The 19,114-nt window shown below is 43.5% G+C and overlaps 1 protein-coding gene across 1 annotated transcript in view; it reads right to left on the bottom strand.

Moving 5' to 3' along the window:
- Positions 1-1,159: 1,159 nt before the first annotated feature.
- The window catches only part of LOC138265594 (prolactin-releasing peptide receptor-like), a 650,903-nt gene continuing 632,948 nt past the window's right edge, over positions 1,160-19,114 (bottom strand). Inside the window, exon 3 of the mRNA XM_069213450.1 lies at positions 1,160-4,048. Within this exon, the coding sequence (XP_069069551.1) occupies positions 3,415-4,048 (634 nt within the window). The 3' untranslated portion in view covers positions 1,160-3,414. The remainder of the gene's footprint in view (positions 4,049-19,114) is intronic.

Below are 19,114 nucleotides of genomic sequence, written 5' to 3'. Positions count from 1 at the left end.
GCATTAGCTGAGCTGAGGTGCATACCAGTGGCATGCACATGTGTGCCTGCTCTTGCACTCACTTCACCCAGGTTGATGTCTCTGGAGGATATTTCCTTTGAAGCGCACTGGGCCAAACAGTGAGAGCCGGTGGTGGAGCTGGAAGGTATTTGGAAAATTCAACATGCCTTAACCAGAAACAGTACCATTTTATATTTTAGTTGCACGGGGCTCTGGTATGGATTTTAAGTAACAAAGTATACATACATAAAATAGAGTGTATTACTTTGCTGCAGAACTGAGAATGTGATACCTTCATGTTACTGTAGAATTGGCTAGATCGCACCACCAGTGGCTGATTGGTACAAAAATAGTCTCTACATGGATCTGAAGGGGCAAGAAATTCCCTTTACCTGTCTCACTGAAAGGTTCCAGCAAGTTTGCAATTGACATTATAGGAAGTAGATTTCAGTTTTTCTTGAATATCTGCTTCCAGAATTTTTCTAGATGGCGGCATCAGTTTCTGGTTAGCCCACATTGTTAAACAAGATCACGGTCCTACGAATGAAGCTTGTTTCCCAAGTGTAACTTCCCACAGCAGGGTGCAGGGTACTGAAGGTCCTGCAGCAGAGGAAACCGTTGTTTGTTTAGAAGAACATCAGCTGACCAGTTGGTACTGGACATTTCTTGTGGCCATAGGAGGTGAGTTGTAGGGACCACACTAAAGATGGATAATGTTGGCTGGAGCTTTATGAGTTGGATTTAAGGATTTTCTTCAAGGTAGCACTTCTGCCAGAAACTGTGGAAAAACATCCACTCTGGGATTGAAGAGAACCTGGCAGTTCTCCCTAAAAAGACATAACATTAGCAGACACAGATTTGCTGCTACTGCTCCTTAGAGCTATTTGGCAGGAAGTTCAAAGCCATGATGGGAGTGAGTGATGATCTGCAGCCTACTAATGAGGCTCTGTTTTTAGAAAAGTTTCACAGTTTGAAGGTAAAACCTTTGGAGATCCCAAACACCAACTTGTACCTAACTGCATTTACTCTGGGTTGGCCACAGAGGGTGCACGTGTCCAGTGAACTTCAAAGACAAAAATGGAGGGGCTTTTTTTTTTACCATAGGACAACACTGAATGACTTTTTTCAATGTTTTGCTATTGGGCTATGTTTTTCTTCTGAACAACTTTCGTTCCCTGTTTCTAATTGTCTTCATTTCTGTTACATATTTCTTATTACTGTTTTAAGTAACTTGGCTTGAACCTGTTAAATTGTTTATTGTTTGTTGCACATTTAGCACACATTGTTTACTAGAGGAATGCCTTGCTGCTTGAGGCAAGCTATCAAGAGGGAGCCAAGGATTCCTTACAAAATTCAGTTTATGTTGTTGGGACACATTGCTTGGGTGTTGTGGAAGCTCAAGCACAGCTCACAACAAGGCTATGGCCTTCCCTCCTCATAGCATACCATTCTGATGTCCTTTAAACACTCATTTCTGATATATACCATTCGGAGTGAGCCTGGAAATATAAAATAGTGGTTTGAACAAGATTCACTTGCCATGCTTGAGAAAAAGCAACAGGAGCAAAAACATCACCCTGATATTTTTTTCAATTTAACAAGAAGCCTTGAAGGACAAGCGTTCTTGTCACATAAATGCTGTTCTTTGCACTGTTGTTGCTGTTTGTTTAATGGTGAGAGCTGAGTTGTCACACTGCAAATAAGGTTTGTACTTGGGCAAAAATACAGCCGATTTTGTCCTAGGTTTCTGCCTTTCAATGTAACGAATGATGGATTCTGATCTTAAATTAAGCTCAGCCTCATCTTTCTCCCAGATCATGCCAAAGTTGCATACGCTGTCCAGACCACGGCACCTCACACTGTTAATTGCGTATAATTTTTTTTACAATTTAATATCCTGGAACATGAAATCACTTAATGAATGTGCTGCAAGATGTGTTCGATGTGTGAAAAGAAATGACGTGCAGGCGGAAGGGAAAGGGAAAGTGCTTGCACATGACTGCAGGGGTTTCTAGACACCACTGTAGAGTAAACGGCTGAATGTAGGCTGCCTGCAGGTCTGGCAGAGCTTCTGATCAGATTTGACTACTATCGAGCGGGGCACAACTTTTGCATTAGAGCTTTTTGCTCCATCTGGCCAGTCTTAAGGAAGTCCTTTCTTATATTCATATTATATTTTCATATTAATCTCTATTTCGTAGTTTAAATGCTACTTTTAAGTGCCGAATTCCACACCCACCATTTCCATTTCTCTCTAGTTTTCAATTACAGCAGATGTTTGTGTTTTGGTGTGGTGGAGCCATGCCTCCATGGACAACAACAGGAGGCGTGGAGGATTTACTGTTGTTTATAAACACCAATTTCAGCCCCCATCCGATAATCCAGGGTTGAAAGCAAACATGGTCAGTGTCTGTTTCTGAGTTTCACCCATATTTTGCACCAGTCTGTGATATGTCCTCATCAAATCCCATCGATTAAAACCTGAAGAAATTTGTGAGGGGAAAAACTAATGGGAAAAAGAAAAAACTTAAAGTTATACCACATGTTGAAAGTGGTCCTGCATGGATCTCTCATTCCACCCTGTAAAGTTCGGAATTAGTATGTAAAACCTCTAGGGTGAAAACGCTAGTTCCAGTTATGGTATTTCCCCTAGGAGGTTTTACATCTTTGACTTTTAGTGTTGTCTGCAATGTCATTGGTGCACAGACCGAGTAAGCGTGAGAGAGAAGGAGACGGAGAGACAGAGTGAGAGTGCAGTAAGAAAACAAGAGCGCGTGAGAGAACGAAACAAGTGAAGAGTTGAGTTTCAGATGACAAACTCATGCAGAAATGCTGTTGTAGCTGTAGAAACATCATAAGTACACAGTGATCTCGAAAAGTAGTGTTGAATGGAGAAGAGCAAACTTTGAGAGATGCAGACTCAAAACATTTATCTCTCAAATATGTCTTCCTGTTTGTCAGGCATCTTCCCATAGTGAAGGCTTCACAGCTTCTCAGCAAACACTTCCTCTCCCATTCTGCCACCCAAAAATATCTGAGGCGCATGGGTCTGTCCTATAGGCCAAAAATATAAGACACCATTTTCTAGTGAGCCATTGATTACCCTTGGAATCAGCATTGCCTTCTAATTAAAAGGCAGGAATTCAATACGCAGCTGTACTGCTCATTTAAGTTACAAAACGTTGCAGTGCCTACAGAGTTGGCATTGACCAGTGTGAAAGCTGGTGGTTTGAGACAGTACAAATTCATATTCCAAAATGTTCTCTCACTCCTGTAGTTGCCTTGATTCATGGACGCCCTTGCCATAAGCCAACAAGATATTAACTAAACATTGTGGGATAAGCATGACCTCTCTGTCAGTCCAAGACATTGCTATTAGTGCAGCTGGCAAAGTGATGTTTCCTCCGCCTCATTTCAGAGCATCACATTGCCCGCCACACAGTTGCTGCTTGGGATAATCTTCTGCCGGAAAGTGAACATCTTCTTCAGTTCACTGCGGAAGCGATCATGTAGCCAGGCATACAGAAAAGGGTTGCAGCAGGAAGAGCTCATGGCAAACCAGTGGCAGAGGAGCTGTAGAAGCAGGAAGTAGTCTTTGCTGATCATGTTAATGTCAATGTCGCGCATGATGTTGAAGAGGTGGATTGGTAGCCAGCAGATGCCAAAGGCCGTCACTACCAGCACAATGAGTCGGAAGGTTTTCCTCTTCCTCACCCGGTCAAACTCGGCCTGGCTTTGAGTGGGGTGGCCAGGCACCACCCGATTCTTCAGCTTTACAGTGATGCAAATGTAAGAGAGGGACACAGCAGACAGAGGGAGGATGTAAGTGATGATGAGGGCACTGTATGCATAGGCCAGGTGTTCCTTCTTTTTGCCCATCCAGAACTCCTCGCAGATGGTGAAGCCCTCCTCATGGAACTCCACGTAGTAAGTGTGGGCAATTGCAGGTGCTACCAGAGCACAAGAGAGAAGCCAGATGCCACCCAGAACATACACACAAGTGGTGACAGATATTCGTTTCTTCAGTGGGTGCACTGTGGCATAATACCTGCAGAAAGAGAAAAATATGTGATCAGTCCAAGACATAACAGCCACTCTGCGGCCTGCCACACTTGTTCATATTTAAAATATTTAGGCCAACACTTTTAAAATTTGAGCCCTATTTTTAAACCAAACCTGTTCAACATTTAATTATGCTAGTGAATTTTGCAGAATTCTTAAATATAGCGATTTTTTATTATCACGTGTGGTAGACCAGTTCACACAGAAAATGAACATTTTCAGCATGACCTAATATTGGTCAGTATTTTGCTTGTTTTTTTTTTTAACTTAATGTGCGTGCTCATATGGCAAACGTCATGCAAGGTAACAGTAACACACTTTTCATACTAAAAGGGTAATTTATTTCCCCAAATGTCACGAAATAAAATTAGCCAATTTTGTACATCCTGAAAATATGAAGATTTGCAGTAGATTTCCTTTAGCAAGATGGTCTGGTTACTTTCTGGTAATCCTTATTACTCTGATTTCATGTCTTCCTCATCACTGTTTTAGTGGGTGAGATATCATCTCTGGCAAGAGAAATAGTTTTCCTATCTAAGCAAAACACAAATAAACTACAAAGATGGTGGACTTTCTCTACCATTGTGAATGGCGTATCGAGGCAGTGGTTATACTCTTTTTCCTGTAAATAGTCAAGAAAAATTCACTCAAACAAACATACAGAGACACACCTTTTTTCTCCTTGCACCCTAACCACAGCAGAGTCATGACAGAAACATAGGACTGTGACTAGGAAGACCTGAACAAATCTTATCCATAAGAAACCAGACCGTTACCTCCTTATCCATCTATCTTGCCCCAGTACTTGCTAGGTGAGCTCATACTAAAGCAGTTAAAATAACCTGGAAATAGATAAACCCTCTAAATAACGCTGAAGTGATAATTTTAGTGCAAAAACAGAAACCCAGGATTTATGCAGAACTGCAACCTAAACCTTTTCACCAAAATTAGCAGTAATGTAACCTTGCACCTTGAGATGTTAATGATTCATGAAGGTGTGCGGGGATAACCAAGTGGCTGCCGAACACACATCCTCCAGTTGAGCATGGCCCAGGAGGCAGACATATCTCTGGTTGACCACCTTTGTACTGAACCTGGTTGGAACTCATTCTCTTTATTGTATCCCAACATGATTGTCTTCTTCAACCGTTTACTTAGGATTGCAGATGATGGCTGCATACCTGGTCCAGAATGATCAAATATCACGAAAAGAGCTTGCACCTTCCTAAATGTAGCTGTTCTTGCTACATAAATTGACATTGCTCTGTGTAGCCCAAGCGTATGCATTGTTTTCTCTTCTAGAGAGGATGGGGGGGAAATAGAAGGCCTGTGAAACATGAATGTCAGACATTACCTTAGGCACAAAGGAAGGGTTCAGTCTCAAAATTACTTTGTCTGGTAGTAAATGGAGAATAGTATCCGCACACATCAAAGCCTGCAACTCATATTTTTCATTCAGAACATATGGTCACTAAAACCATCATCTTATAAGAATGGCATTTGTTGTCTACCAACTCCAAAGTCTCAAAGGGAGAAAACGTAAGAGCTGTCAGACTTAAAATGCTCAGCATAAAGCAACAACATACCGGTATGTCTGGACTGTTGAATTGAAGAAGCAACCTACTCTGAACATTGTGGAGGTTGAAGATTCAACCTTTTTAAGCATCAGCCCCCTAACTGTAGGCGGCTGTAGCTGATCTGTTTTGGGATGGGGTGGAACCGGAGAATGCAACCGATGTGGAGCTGCTGACAGCTGAACTAGGAGGGGGAAACAATTCTGTCTTGACTAACAAGAGTCCACCAATTGAATATCTACATGATCCAACACAATCGTTTAGAGAACCCTTGGAATAATGTGAATCAGAAGGAAAAGCACACACCTGCCTGTCTTCAAAGGTTGCACCCCACTATCTCACACTGACATCAGTTGTACTCACCTTGAGAGAGAGATGAAGATAAAATTACCACCTTCCTCAGGGAGTCTGACTGTAGAGACCACTGCTGATCTTGAGAATCTGTGATTGAACAGGAAGTGGGAGACTATAGTCCTGCGATCGAGTAATCCAGTGGTTTAACAAGCTGTGAACTAGGGTACATAAGTGGACTGCAGGCCATTTAAAAATTGATATGGTCGATGCCATGTCCACCTCGATCTACCAAAGACACTCTGGCTTATGTCAGTGGTTTTGCTAGTAGATTCCGTAGATGAGACTGCAGTTTGGTTCTCGTTGCTCGGGATGAAAAAATCATCTTTCTCCAAAGAGATGCCCAGTTTGATCCCAATTAACTGAATCACCCTTTATGAAAGACTGCTGAATTTCTCCATGTTCAGAAGAAAGGTGGCCTTAGTGTTTCAGAAATGATCAGGAAATCCTTTGCTTCCATTTGAGTAAGGAGGAGAAATAAGCCAGTCATCCAAATTGTATCCAAAGTTAGTATCTTGATATACTTGTAAAGTATATAGCTGTTTACTGTTTTGAGATCCAGAACTGGTCTACAGCCTCCAGAGGCTGTCTGTACCTAGAATATGACTAAATAACAGCCCCCCTTCTCTGCTTCCAGCACTGGAATGACTGCTGCTTTGATGAGAAATTCTTGGATACCCTCTGTCAGAACCCTTTTCAGAGGTCCACGGGATAAGCAGCAGTTACTGGGCCTGACCATGGGGGCTAAAGCCTATTGCTCCCAATCACCCAGGGCCCGTCTTTGTATGGATCCTGCTCAACTGGACCAAGCACCCCTTCTGCACCTGTATCTCAGTTAGGTAGCATAGGACGAGCAGTCAAGGCTCCTTCGGGGGCAGATCACTCATACAAACCCGTGATGGCAACTCTTAACTCAACATGCAAGCAGCAGAAACTATAAACCAATGTCCAGTCAAATACTTGTTTATATATAAGAAGAAGGAGTTTAATTCTAATTCTACACATGCAAAGATAAACGACATTCAAAAGAAATAACAAAATCCCCTTTAGGTTGGGGCTCCAGTAGTTGTCAGGGCACTCCGTGACCTACTAATTTTAGTGCAACAGGTTCAATGTTATCCCCCATACACTGATGACTACATCCAGGAGATTTAAACATTTAGGCCATACTCAGTAGTTCTCTCTTCTGACTCCTTTTGAAAGTTCAGTCACAAGAGTTAATTGAATCGCAATACCGATGGCTGTATGTCCCCCGGTGCCCTAAGGGCTCATGTTGTGGCTTATACTCTTTGGTTGTATAGAACCCTTCAACAGCGCATCGGGCTGTGCATGGTGACACAAGTCAGCACCTAGCAAGCGCAGGCTCTCTCCTCCGAGCCATGCCACTGGCTGGTTCTAGCGACTGAGATTGTTTCCACTCTGGTGATCGTATGGTATGTCACACTTCTCTGTGCTGGGAGCTGAGATCACCTTGCTCCGACGGGGCACAGCCAATGTGCTTTGATGCTTGGGGCTCCTTCAGTGCAGTTCACCGGCTGCACTGAAGGAGCAGGGCTGGGCCTGCCTTGGTCCCAGCACCAGTTCCTTGGTCCTAGGTGACAGCCCGAACCCTTGGCCTCAGTGGCTCTGGTGGCTCCACCTGGCAAATGGGGTTGCCGCCATGGTGCTCAAAAGTCTGGTCATGCTGACCTAATGTTTACGATGGCTCCCTCTCCGGCACACAGGGCCACTTACCATGAGGTTGTGCATGCCTGGCATCCTCTATGCAACCCTCGCTCCTAGCTCAGTCTACGGGGGCCTAAGCTGGCATATGTAGAATGGCGAAACAGTCAAGCACACAGGCTAAGACCCGATCGGTGCAAGAGCAGATTCCTCACACCTCGCACAGTGAGTCCTCCTGATAGGACTCCCCCCAGCAACTTGCTCCATCCAGCGCTCTCCTGTTCCTCACAGGGTCTTCCTCACAGGGCACACTGGTCTTCGTGAGCAGGCAAGAGCTGGTGCTCCAGGCTCCACGGCAGGTAGTCTTGGTTTCCCTGGGTAATGTCCCCTCAACCAGCAGGGAAACTAGCAAAAATGGGCCCCGAGTCCTGCTCATAGGCAGAAGTGTTGAAGAGCTTCCACAACTCACATAGCCCACCTGACTGCTCTGGAGATGAAAAAATGTTGGTATCTACTTATCGTCCTTTTTCAAGACACAAAAGGCAATTTGGTGTCTGGGTCTTTGACATTTTATGTTGGGGTTCTGTTTCTTTGAAGTGTACTTCTTTCCCCTTTCTTCTTCCTTCTGAAGGATGTCAGTCACAGCAGGCAAGGTTCTGCAGCTGATTAACCTACAACAAGATTCATGGGAGTGACCAGAGTTCATACCTGGATGTCAACCACAGTGATATGTGCATCAATAGGTTAATCCTGGGTTCCCAGCCCTACTCTTTAAGATTCCCTTATCCCTCGGTCTCTCTTCCTAAGAGGTGTCCAGACCCCTTCTTTGTGATCTAGCTTTGAATCAAACAGCCTTTTGAAATACGCAGAAAGAGAGCCTGGCTTTCTCATCCTCCAGTGACTGTTCCTCCTCGCTTACAGAAACGCAGCAATACACAAATCTGTCTGGGGAGATTTCTCTACTCCTCATGTTTTCACCAGGCTTACCTGGACTACCCCAAATGGAACCCAATGCCCTGCATGTAATGTACCAGTGCAGGCACACCTGTACTTAGTGTATATCCACAGCCCACTTACTGCACAGCACTGTTATCCTCATACATTATGCCTCCACAAGCATAACTCCGTGCATCAAACATATTCAGTCTGTGTGCACTGTTCAGTATTGCAGCTTTTCTTTACTATACCAGAGTATTTCATTTTAAAAACACACATGGCCAGCATACACACCATGTATGCACAGACCACACTTCACCCCTTGAGTATTGTACTTCTTGAGAACACACATACACTCAACACATTTCCATCACACACATCCTTCCACATCTACCAGGCCGGGGGTGAGTTAAGAACACAGCAGCGGAAGTTTTGAAAAGGTGAGTGAGTCTGTAGGCTTCACTCCGGTGACACAGGGTAAAAAAAACCTTTTTCTGTGCAACTGATCAGTACACAGTATGCTGCCACTACAGTGCTTGTGTTGCTTAACTCCTGGTGAAAGTTGGTAGCCTTCCATCAGAATATAGTCCTGGCACCACAATATACCTCCGTAAAAAAATTGTTGTCCAGAGATTTCCGTTTTTGATTTGTGTTTTTGTATCATAGGAAAAGTAGTTTAGCTTGAGGAGACATTGCTAATCAGGGGCAATTTTTTCTGAATTATATTTTTAAAAATGTATCTGTTGCATGGATGATGTAATATTTCAGGAACCATGAGACCTATATACTTCATTTTGGTGTCAAGACATAGGTTTGTGGGTCAAGTGGTATAGAGACCAAAAATAACTCCTCAGAGCAAGCTTTTCACAATTTGCCAAAATAGTGTCTCTAAAATGATGTGCTTTAGCCATCATATTGGTAATTTTTTAATATTGTTTTTGTTTCAGGTTTTCCATTGATTCAAATTTGTAAACATGAGTGAGGCAGGTGGTAGCAGAGGATCTTTACCTCCTGACAAAATGTTGCTAACTAAATAATCTGAGGACTCCTTCGATGAAGAAAAATGTGTTATATGCCAAACTAATCCAAAAGAAAAGCTAACACCTACTGCAGCTGGACAAAAGAGAGTTTGAGATGCTGCAGAAATACAGCAAGATGAAGTTCACAAAAGAATGAAACTGATGGGTGAAGAGGATCAAATATTTTATCATTGTATCAACAAGCGCTACAAGTCGTATACAATGGAAAAAAGACTGGAATTTTTTTTTCCAAAATAGCAGAAACCACTAAATCACAACAAGAATACAAGTCTTATGAGAAAGAGACAAGAACCAAACTCAATGACCATCCACTCAGAAGATAGATAGCTACACCTCGTCCACCTCCAACAACTGATCAGAGAGCAGAGGCTCTTAAATCTGCTATCTGTGGCTTAGGCAGAACAATGGCCAAAGGATTCACAAAAGAACAAAGTACAGAGTATGAGAGTCTCAAAGCTCAGACATGTTTTTATCTGCAGCAAGTTTCTTTGAAGATTAAGTTTTCAGCCGAGTAGCTGATCTGAACCGCGAGGTGAATGTATCTGCAGCAGATTTGTATGCCCACTCGAACTGCATACTGCATGCATTTGAAAATATGAATGTACAATGAGCTCCCAGCAGCAGTGAAACCGCCAGCCTTGAGTTAAGTTTGCAGTCATTGAAAAAGCAAATTAAGGCCCATATTTATACCTTTTTTGCGCCACATTTGCGTCATTTCTTTTACGCAAAAGCGGTGCAAACATGCAAAATACAATTATATTTTGTAAGTTTGCACCGCTTTTGCGTCAAAGCATGTCGCAAATGCAGGGAATAAAAAGTATAAATATTGGTCTGCTGGCTATGGATTTACACTCAGTGAGATCAGAGAAATAATCGTCAACATTGATGAAACTGTATTGATCCATAATAATGAAGTTAAGATTTTTCTGATGAGAATGTACAATGACAGAAATCGTTTTTGTCAGTCTAACTAAAAGAATGAGCCACTTATGGTGTTCTCAACTGATTTGACTCCTGAAGTTTTTCTGCCAAAATAAGATCACGGGATGCAATAAAATCAGCAGAAGCTATTTTAAGAAACGCCTTGAAAGATTTAGATTTTGGACATAATGACACATCTTGTGATGCCCCAGAGCTCTGCAAATCATGGGAGTCAACAAGAATGCCTGATAGTGTCTTAACATTTTTTTACATAATTGTTTAATATCAGAAAGCAAAACTGTTACAAACTAAAGTTCTTGATTTACGAACAGAAGCCAACAACATTGATGATGGCTTTTAAGATCCAAGCGAAGAAGTGAAAGACAATCCCATTAACCAACAGGCTTATGATGTGCAAATGTACTGTCTTTTCCAAATTATGTTTTATGAATTACATTACAGCAAAAAGGAAACTCTGCTACATATGATGACTGCCCACACAATTTATGACAACAATGAATAGGATTGGTGTATCAACAAGTTATAATGACATAGTATAGAGCAGGAACTTATTAGAATGCTGTAAAATCTTGTGATACCAGTAATACTATCTCCAGTCACAAACTACTCAACAGAACACACAGCTCTGAAAGATCTCCAAAATGAGCATGCTTAGCTTGAAGACCAGTCTATCCTGCCAATTTTCTGCAATAAAGGTGTTTTTAGTATTGTAACAGAACTTTTATGAGCAATCCAGTAGAATTTGATGATCTTTATCCAATGATGGGCGTTTTCCACATGACAAAAGTTGTGTTGCGGTGTGCAGGAAGTTATCTCAGTGACTGTGGCGTAGACGATGCACTTATTGAGGCTGAAATCTTTGGAAGCAAAACTATCCAGTCAGTATTGGGCGACACTCATTATGTTCGTTTGTTACAAGGTATGGTCATTGTATCTGAGGCTATAGAAACATTGAGTTTGAATGCGTTCTGGAACAAGAATAACAAATTAGGTTTTGCATATCTTATCTCAGAAGTGAACGTGGCACAGGGTGCACTTCATTCAAAAGACATAGGCCCTCATGGACTGCCAGGGCCGTGGGGCGGTCTCACTGCCGATGGACCGGCGATGAAGACCGCCACATTATGAGTGTGGTGGGTTGGTCTCTGCCAACCTGCCACATCCCTGCTTGTACTGCCAGGGTGGTTGGGCAGACAGGCCGGAGATTAGCATCTCCGACCCGGGGGTCCACTGAAGACCACCAGGGGTATAACGAGTCGGCTTTCCGCCAGGGTTTCTGCCGCAGTAGCACCGCCACGAAAACCCTGGCAGAAAGGCTACCGGTCACTGCTCCAACACCCTGCTGCAAACCCAACACCCCCTTCTATACCAGCAATCCCCAACCCTCCCCTTCCAGAACAGCACCCCCTTCCCCCACCCCCTTCCAGAACAGCACACACACAACCACACGCACCCCGCATACACTCCTTCACCTACACTTACATACACGCATTCACTCACACGCATCCATACTCACATTCACTCACATGCATCCATACAAACATTTACTCACAAGCATCCATACTTGAATTCACTCACATGCACCCACACATGCATTCACTCACACGCATCCATACTCGCATTCACTCACATGCATTCATACATGCATTCACACAAACATTCCCACACGCACTCACTTCAACAATCATACACGCATTCAAACACCCATATATGCATGCATTCAAACGTGCATTCAAACACCCATGCACACACCCATACACACATGCATTCAAACACACATTCAAACACCCATACACACACGCATACACACATACATTCACACACGCAGACAACACCCACTCACACACAACACACCCCACCCTTCCACCCCTGTCGGACGATCAACTTACCTTGACCGGCGAGGAGGTCGTCCGGCAGGGAACGGGAACAAGTGCTTCCTCCTCCGGCAGCCCCCGCCATCAGGACACTGCCAGGCCCTATTACGGGTCGTAATACGGCTTGGGGAGTTCTTTTGGCGGGGCGGGCCTGTGGAAGAACGGCCCCTGCACCTCCAAATGCCAGCACGACTACTGGAGGATTTCCACCACAATTGTGGCAGAAATCCTTCAGTACTCATAATATGGTGGTCGGAAGACTACCAGCACTGGCAGCCTTTTGGCACCCGTGGCTTTGGCGGTCTTCTGAAAAGACCGCCGAAGTCATAATGAGGGCCATTATGCAAAGTCAGGCAATGATCAATACACTCAGTTCGAAATCAGAAAACTTGAAAACCATCTTGGTAGAGTTTGCCAAAGAATGTGAAGAAAAATCAGAACTTTGCAAGTACTGAGGAAATGTTTTAACACATGCAAGCTCTGGTGAAAAACTTGGTACGTGCATATCGGGAGGTGATTGCAAGCTGCATGTGAAGGCTATGGAGTCACTGATTACTGTGTTTCGTGAATTCGATTGCATAAACTACCTGAGATATGGGTCTCTGTATTTGGAAAGAGTGAAGAAAGTAAAGGTGGAAAAGCCATACCTCTACAAAAAATGCATCCAAAGACATTTTGTGGTGAAAGAGAGGGAAGATTCAATGCTGTGGCTCCAGATATGAAAGTGGAACAGATTATCCAGAGATCACAGAAAAGCTCCAAAGGAATTGTTGTCCAGACACGTAAAAGTGAAAATGTTGCACAATGGCAGCTAGTTTACAATAAAGCCCTTTCTATTTGCAATGTTTTCAGAGAGAGAGACAAATTCAAAATTAATGGACCACAGTGAAACTGTTCCTCACCACTAACTTGTGTGAAAGAGAGGGGAAAGTGTTAATAAACCTGTTGACAGCCTTCTTCCTTTCATGCAGCAGCAAGAAAAGCCCTTTAAAATGACTGAGCCTGTGCGACTACACAACTATGTGACCGAAAAATATGTGGATAATGATATAAAGACTTGTCTACTAGATGTCTTGGAACATGGATCGAAACTATACACAGAACTGAAGCAGGAGAGATTTGTATTGAAAGAGGAAAAGCTGTTACAAAAAAAACACAGATTTCACAAGCACATAGAGAGGTGGATGTAGTAAAAGAAAGGGTGAGTATATCAAGGATATTCTGCTGCATGATCTTCTTCCAACAAGTGCATTATTTACTGGAGATGTAGCAACCAAACCAGTGAAGCACAAACTTATACAAGAGCTCAATAAAAACTTTCACCTGAAGAATTTCAGTTCGAAAAGGCGTTGTTGGAAATGGCTTGTTTTGCAGGATTATCCCCAAACATTTTGACTTCTGACCTGTTTTTGATCCTGTGCCGAATTTTGTTTTGGCTGGCTTTAGGACTGTGGGCTCTGCTGACCAGTGCTAAAGTGCAAGTGCTCTTTCTCTGCATGATACTGGTGATTGGTTTATCCATGTTTGGCATATTTGACTTTCTAGGAAGTCCCTAGTATAGTGCACCAGGTGTGTCAAGGGCCTGTAAATCAAATGCTACTAGTGGAGCTACAGCACTGATTGTGCCACCCACATGAGTAGCCCTGCAAACGTGTCTCAGTCCTGCCATTGCAGTGTCTGTGTGTGCAGTTTTAAACTGCCATTTCGACATTGCAAGTGCACCCACCTGCCAGGTCCAAACCTTTCCTTTTAATACATGTAAGTCACCCCTAAGGCAGGCACAAGACAGTCCAATGGGCAAGGTGCAGTGTATTTAAAAGGTAGGACATGCACTGGTGTGTTTTACATGTCCTGTTAGTGAAATACTGCTAAATTCAGTTTTTACTATTGCAAAGACTATGTCTCCCATAGGGTAACATGGGGATTGCTTTGAAATATCTTTTAAGTATAATGTATAATTGGGAGCAGACAGAGATGTGGAGTTTGGGGTCTCTGAACTCACAATTCAAAAATATATATTTTGGTGAAGTTGTTTTTTAAATTGTAAGTTTAAAAATGACACTTTTAGAAAGTGGGCATTTTCACGCTTAACCATTCTATCCATCTGCCTGGCTTTGTAATTCATGTCTGGGTCAGGATGACAGTTGGGCGGCTTTTGAATTGACTTTAGACAGTCACACAAAGGGAGCAGAGGTGTTCCCTGCATATCAGGATGGGTCTTGCAGAGCTAGAGTGGTGGGTGGAGCTAACACTTGCACCTGAATAGGGCTGTCCCTCCCTAACACAAATAGGGGGTCATTCTGACCCCGGCGGTCAGAGACTGCCGGGGCCAGGGTCGGCGGGAGCACCGCCGACAGACCGGCGGTGCCCCGCAGGGCATTCTGACTGCGGCGGTTCGGCCGCGGTCAGATGCGGGAAACCGGCGGTCTCCCGCCGGTTTCCCGCTGCCCTGCAGAATCCTCCATGGCGGCGGAGCGCGCTCCGCCGCCATGGGGATTCTGACACCCCCTACCGCCATCCTGTTCCTGGCGGGTCTCCCGCCAGGAACAGAATGGCGGTAGGGGGTGCCGCGGGGCCCCTGGGGGCCCCTGCAGTGCCCATGCCAATGGCATGGGCACTGCAGGGGCCCCCGTAAGAGGGCCCCACAAAGTATTTCAGTGTCTGCTTTGCAGACACTGAAATACACGACGGGTGCCACTGCACCCGTCGCACCTTCCCACTACGCCGGCTCAATTCTGAGCCGGCGTCCTCGTGGGAAGGTTGATTTGCCCTGGGCTGGCGGGCGACCTTTTGGCGGCCGCCCGCCAGCCCAGGGCAAATCCCAAAATACCCTCAGCGGTCTTTCGACCGCGGAGCGGTATTTTGGTGGGGGAAGTCTGGCGGGCGGCCTCCGCCGCCCGCCGGACTTAGAATCACCCCCATAGTCTCCAACCCCTTGGAGTGTTTCTGGGGCCAGGACAGGAAAAGCAGGATCTTGTGCACTGCAAAGACTTTTCTTTGAAGTTTGCCTACTCCAAATGCAGAAATGGGCATACATTCTGGACCTCTGAGCCCACAGAGTTAGAATCCTTCTGGACTGAACACACTCTGCAAGGTAGAAGAGCTGGATGCTGTAGGAAGGACCGCCACTCTGCCTGTTGCTTTCCTGTGCTGGCCTGAAATGTATCGACACTCTGAGTAGACAACCTAGCCATCAGTTTAGCAACCTTCACCACTGGAGGGAATTCCTCAGAATTTTGCAGGGGATATGCTGCGAGAGGAACCCTGAAAAAGACTTCTCCTCCATTTTACTCCATTGATGCATCATGGCCTTCCTAACTGAAGAATGAAGTGGAAGGCTGTCAGGTTTATTTTCCTAATACTGACTGAAAAAGTAATTTTCTTCAGGTGGCTATGATGTCAATAGTATGGATAGGTTGTCCCTCAAGTGCCAGAGGACTTCAGTTAGCTCAAGGTCATGAATTCCTCCTCATCATCATGCACTTTGTATCTACTGGAGGAACCACCAGCCTGTGGCATTTTCTATAGGTGGCTCCTCTCTGGCTACAGCATCCAAGACCATCTGCTGGATATAATGCATAGTAATCCTTTCCCTAGAGGCAGGCTCAAATAAAGCATCATCAGGCTCACTCCACATAATTTCTTTTGGATTTGTTGTTGGCTTGCATAATGCAGCATAAACATCACTCAATCAGTATACAGTACATCCCTTACTACAGATTTTGTGCTTTTAAATAGTCCTGGTTTTGGCGCCTGAGCCTTGCAAGCTTGTTGCACTTCAATAGAAGACAAGGATGGCCCACCTGATCAGAGGCTTGGGCACTGTTAAAGATCTGGACCACTAAAGCTGGTCCTAACACCAAGCACTGCAAACACCCTTGAATGCTAAAACAGGTCACCTTGGATTGTTTGAACCCACATCTGTTGCCCCTAAATACTATGGGGGTGAGTGCACACATGCAAGCTCCCTAAAGCAACCACAAACTGACCCATTAGTGCCAAAAGCCAGAAGTCAGGACACATTTCAGACAGACAATGTCCCACTGTCAGTTTCATATTGGCACCATTATTGTGCTATATTTATAATACGGTGCACCATGGCGATAGCACAAAAAGAGTTAAAGTTTTTGATGCTATTGTGGTGCTTTGCTGCATTAGCATCAAAAATGTTGATGCTAGTGCAGCAAAGTGCAAGGAGGCCCATAGATGACTATAGGTGCGTCATTTTAATGCCTGCTTTGAGCAGGCGTTAAACATTACACCAAAATTGGCACAGTGAATTCTTTTAAATTTCACTGTGCCATTTTAGCGGGCCCCAGTGCTCCCTTTGCATACATTATGCCTGGTGCAGGCATAATGTGGTGCAAGGGGTTACAAAGTGGCACAATGCATGCACTGCGCCACCTTGTAAATATGGCGTGGAAGAAAAGTCACTCTAGCACCGCCTTAGCGTAAAAAAAAATCCCTATGACGGCGCTAAGGTGGCAGTACGGGCTGTTAAATATGACCCCATAATTTTGTTGTTCCCACTACAACCTAAGCTATGGACAGTGCTGAAGGCATCACCTCTCATACAAGAAAAACATGGTGAAGATTTCTGCCTAACAATCGCGCTGGAGGCGACAGAGTCACGTACGTCGCTCTCTTAGCCTCTTGTGATGATGCATTAAATAAAGTGAGCAGTTAGAAAATAACACCATCAACAGAGCGTTAGTTAACGTAATTATGGTAATGGGACGCATAATTCATGTATGACTCAGCCTGCAAACGAGGACGCCAAATGGAAATGAAGCAATCTTTCAATTACCGCGCAGCCTCCGCTGTGAACACGGGCTCCTGGGGGGAGTTTACCTTTCATTTCGCTCTCTGGGCTTGCGGCTGAACCGCATTACTGAGACGATGGTGCGTGTGTCTCTAACTGCAAATGCCATTTTCAAAAATGTGAACGCTAATTTAGCTTTTTGATTTGATAACGATGCAGGTATTTCAATAACCTAACGTTGCGCAGATGAAAAAAAAAGCCCGAGGTGACTTTAGGGGTGTTTTATAGATTTGCCTCAGAAAGAGCTTGGGGCTAGCTCGCAAACCAGGTGTTAGGAGGTGGGAATGTCATTTTTAGCAGGTGAAATGCAAAGAAAGACGTCTCACACGACAAATGGCGACCGAGGGAAAAGTACGACATACCAGGATTTTCAAAGGCTAAAAAGACTGAAATGTCATCAGTTAAACATGTACCAGAATCTTCACTCCACTACCACCAAGCACCCTTAATAAAATCAAACCTTTTTTACACATACCATATTACATCAATTACATCAATTATGCAATGTGATTTAAGAGGAATATAATGCATTAGCGTTACGTGATTATCACAGGAACAAAACTATGGATTCGCACTGTCACTAAATAACAAGACTTGTACAAGCAAACAAACACGTAATTGGCAATTAATGATTAACTTAATCTCTGACTCCTTCATCCCACTCACGAATTCTTGTACCCTCAACTATATATTCACTCACTCTCTCATTCAAATGCTCATATGACCGTTCACACTTCAATGGTACGAGTGTGAGTTAAGACTATCTTAATGGTCTTAAATTGTGAGTTTCCAGGTTTATGACCCTTATTGTCCACCCTGACGACTTTAACTAAACTTTAACTGTATATTGTTCCACCGAGCTATAGAGAATTCTGCAAAGAAATAGGTTGCTGCTCAACTGTAATAAGTCATTACAGTTTGGTGGTGACAGCACAATGCCTGCTGCCAGAAGCACAAGGTGATACACACGCCACAAAGCATAATTACAACTGCAGTTTAAACAAGCAAAGGAGTACTGTTTTTCCATCTGCTGTTCAGTTTCTTTACAAAGACTGATCAGTAGAAAGGAGAAATTTATGTTAACCTGTTTACTTTTAAGATACTACACATCATTATAGGAAAAACAGACTTTTTTGCATGTTTTTACACATTCTGATATTTTGAATCTGACTTACACTGAACAGTTTATAATATATCTTTGGAACAAAATCCTAATTTATTTCGGTGTGTTTAGTTTCGCACTATATAGTCATCTGTTTTTCTTCATGTGTGCACCCATACTATCTCTTTCAAATGAAAGTACAAGACACCAAGGTTTTAATTCGTTTGTTAGAAGGATGATTGTATGTCCACGTATTATAAGGAATAACATACCATGTGGCATTCGTTAAAAGGATTTTGAACATCACATCTGAGTTCCATGACCATAACAAGGAATTTGGCCTTCAGCCTATGTCCACTATAGGGTCACAGACATCTTTGGTGACTTGAAATATCCTCAGAATGTACTGCAGCGGACACTTAATTCCATATATATTTAAATTTAAATTAAGCCTATCAAAAAATAAGTTCTGGATATGTCATATATTGCATACATCATGTCATGGTGCAGTTTTAAAATGATTTTAGAGGCACTTCTTAAAAGATTAATTATCTGAGTGTTTCTGAAGTGATTTATGACCAACAGTAGATACACTGTAATTGAATCAAGACAGTTGATTCCAAGAGCACTTTTCAACAAGTGTCATGGTTAATGGAATAGAGATTAATATTGTGTAGGTCGAATAAGACACTTCACAAGATGAAGATTTCTGTCTGTTCTGAAAAACACCCTTTGCATTCAAAACATTG

Source organism: Pleurodeles waltl, chromosome 11 (assembly GCF_031143425.1).
Source record: "Pleurodeles waltl isolate 20211129_DDA chromosome 11, aPleWal1.hap1.20221129, whole genome shotgun sequence".
NCBI classification, from domain to species: domain Eukaryota; kingdom Metazoa; phylum Chordata; class Amphibia; order Caudata; family Salamandridae; genus Pleurodeles; species Pleurodeles waltl.
This window is presented reverse-complemented; position numbering and strand designations above follow the sequence as displayed.